This window comes from Pygoscelis adeliae, unplaced genomic scaffold (genome assembly GCF_000699105.1).
Source record: "Pygoscelis adeliae isolate BGI_AS28 unplaced genomic scaffold, ASM69910v1 Scaffold232, whole genome shotgun sequence".
NCBI classification, from domain to species: Eukaryota; Metazoa; Chordata; class Aves; order Sphenisciformes; family Spheniscidae; genus Pygoscelis; species Pygoscelis adeliae.
This window is the reverse complement of record NW_008824473.1, coordinates 359,553-362,379: the sequence shown is the minus strand read 5'-3', so window position 1 is coordinate 362,379 and position 2,827 is coordinate 359,553. Positions and strand designations below refer to the sequence as shown.

At 40.3% G+C, this 2,827-nt stretch overlaps 1 protein-coding gene across 1 annotated transcript in view; it reads right to left on the bottom strand.

Annotated features, from left to right (window-relative positions):
• The window catches only part of SLC5A8 (solute carrier family 5 (sodium/monocarboxylate cotransporter), member 8), a 30,171-nt gene that overhangs the window by 6,165 nt on the left and 21,179 nt on the right, over positions 1-2,827 (bottom strand). The window contains exons 8-10 of the mRNA XM_009321294.1: positions 2,805-2,827; positions 1,373-1,485; positions 258-333 (exon numbers count right to left, since the gene is read on the bottom strand). The exon at positions 2,805-2,827 is cut by the window's right edge and continues 57 nt beyond it. Coding sequence (XP_009319569.1) covers positions 258-333; positions 1,373-1,485; positions 2,805-2,827 — 212 coding nt within the window. The remainder of the gene's footprint in view (positions 1-257; positions 334-1,372; positions 1,486-2,804) is intronic.

The following is a 2,827-nucleotide window of genomic DNA, read 5'->3' as shown; positions in this document are numbered from 1 at the left end:
GTAAGAAAGTTAAAGCCTCCAGAATGGCAAGAAGGGAAGATGTTGAGGAAGAAATTACGAGTTTTTTTAACTGGTGTGTACTCAGCTGGCAGGACTTGGTATAGTTACATGGATGCTTAGAGCAGAGGCTGAGCCATGGGCTGTTTGACACCAGTACCCAACAAAGAACAAAAATTAATCTCATAATGGTATCCAGCAATTATTTTCTTACATAATTCATTCTGGGTCATTCAACATGGGCATGAAAAAGTGGTCTGACACCTACCTGCAACAAGGCTCCCAGGAGAGATGCCAGTGCAGCCATACCAATGCAGACTCCACCGTAAAACACGCCTGTGTGGGAAAGGCAGAATGATGCGTAAATCTGCCCTAATGGAAATGTTTCCGTCTAACCCAGCATGGCCCCTGACATCTCCAAAACAAACCTGCTAGCACCTGTTTTTTTTCTAAAAGAGCCTGAATTGGCCAAAAGTCAGGTTTCTGTTTACATTAAGAGGAGATCATGAAAACTTGACAAAATCCTCTTCCTGTATATTACTAACTATTAGTTAATAAATGGCAGCCACGTGGATTAGCCATAGCGGCAATACCACATGTATTGTCGGTATTTCTCAGCTAATCTCCTGTGTCATAGTCCTTATTTCAAGGGAATGATTTTTGCTTCTCAGTCCAAGTCTTTGGTGCAAGAAAGTAAATGTTGTCAGATTACTGGGAGCTGGTGCCATGACAAAGAACATCCCAGGTCACCGGGACGTAGTGTCTCTTCCCAGGACCCATAACACTGGCTTACTTGTTTTTTCCACCTCCACCCCTGTTGAGTTTCACTGCACAAGCAATAGGTTTATCCAACTGTTTAATGTGATATGTCAGGCAACTCATGACACCACCACCAACAGTTTTGGCATAAACATTGTTTGCAATAATGTTTAAGAAACTGCTCTCAGGTGAAAATATTTAATACTTGTCACCTGCCACCAGTCTGCTGTGCTCACTGGTATGGGCTATGACACCATGTTGGGACTGTGGTTTTTCCATGCTTACTACAAGCACTGTCTTGGAAAATAACAGCTGTTTCAGTCTGAGACATTTGGCTTTGTAGTATTGTGAATCAATATTGAATACAGATGAGTGCGTCTTTGCTGCTTAAAGATCAAACAAGATGGCTTCTTTTTTTTCTTATGCTCACTTGAAATAGCTTGTCCCCCATCCTGTGTAAAACCTACGCAGCTGATCTTCTCTCCCCCAAGTATTGCACCAATGTAGTCCTATTGGTGTGAATGCACTTACTCCTGACTTGCACTGCCATAAGCGAGATTTGAATCAAGCCCTCACTTTGTAAAGCAAAAGTGGAAAAGATATTTTCCAGACATACTCATCCCCATGGAAATCCATGACAACTTCTTTTCAGAGAAGGATCTGAAGTACGGCCTAATGAGGTCTTCGACAGTCACGGCAGCCAGAGCATTGATGCTGGAGGACACTGTACTACAGAAGGCAGGATTTATACAATTTTTTATCTTAGAAGCTGAAATCATAGATAACAGATGGGTTACTGGCAGAGAGAAACTGCCACTGTCTAGAACAGTGGCAGAAAACTAATGTAACTAACTGCTGTATTGGTTGAAATAACTTACTATTCCAGGTGATGCAGTTAATAGCTTACAAAAATTGTTTAAAATAATTGCTCTTAGTGAAGATAAAGCAAATCTTCTCAAAAAGATGGACCTGGAGAGGTCAACAAAAATACCTATTACATGTGGCTAAGCTGTAAACACTACTGGTATATGTGATACCTTCACAAATGATCTACGCAGTGTATATCTGGGTAGGTAAAATTCTTACATGCAGGTCACTGATTACTTTGAATGCACTCTCAGAGAAGGATTCAGATAGTCTAATTATACTCATCTAAAAATTAGGCATCTAGTCCAAACAGAACTACTCCAGGCTCCCTATAGGGTCAGAGAAACCAGCACTCCTAAGGCACAAAGCCAGTCAGGTGATCTTGCGTCTATATGCACCTTGCTCTCGCAAGCCACCAGCTTTTCCTCAGCACGTGAAAAACAAGTATCCTGGCTGTTCCCTCTATTTATGTAGCTACAAGTACTCAGAACAAAAAAATTATTCTGGTGTCAACTTTCCTCATTTTTATCTGCTTACTATTGTTCAGAGCCTTCCTCGAGAGAGGCGGTGTTTCCTAAAAGATGCTCTTTGGGAAAACTCAACAAAACACTCCCCACTATGGGATAGAAGGGGATTGATTTGTCTCCTTCAGTAAAAATATATAGTGATTGTTGTTTTCATGGGGTTCATTCAAGACAACTGGCAGTCCAGAAACTCTTTTGCAAACAAGACTCTAAAGTTCAGGGATTAGGAAAGGGAGATGGCTTTAAAGTTATGCAGGTTTGAAACTGGAAAGTTAAAGATGAGCAGTAGGAAATTCCCCCAAACTGTAGTTATTTTGTGTAACCACCCATTTATAATACTTAAACATTTCTATAGCAGAGGGGCTTTAAAAGCAGAGAGAGGAGGATTTGTTAATGCTGTACATCACGTGTGGCTAGCTGTTTCCTTATGCTGTTAGTAGGGAACTCCAAACAGCTTTGAGTCTTAGGACCTCAGATCAGCACTGTTGGAGACCATGGATTTTTAAGCTGTATCATCAAAGAGGTTATACTGCTTTTTTTAAAGAACAAAAATTAGCTAGACAAAGAAATGAAATGCAAAAGTTTTAGTATAAATGCAACTTTAGCTCTAACAAAAAAAGAAAAAAAAAGACACTAGGTTCCAAATTACTAAATTACCTTAATGTTCCACTGTAGGCACT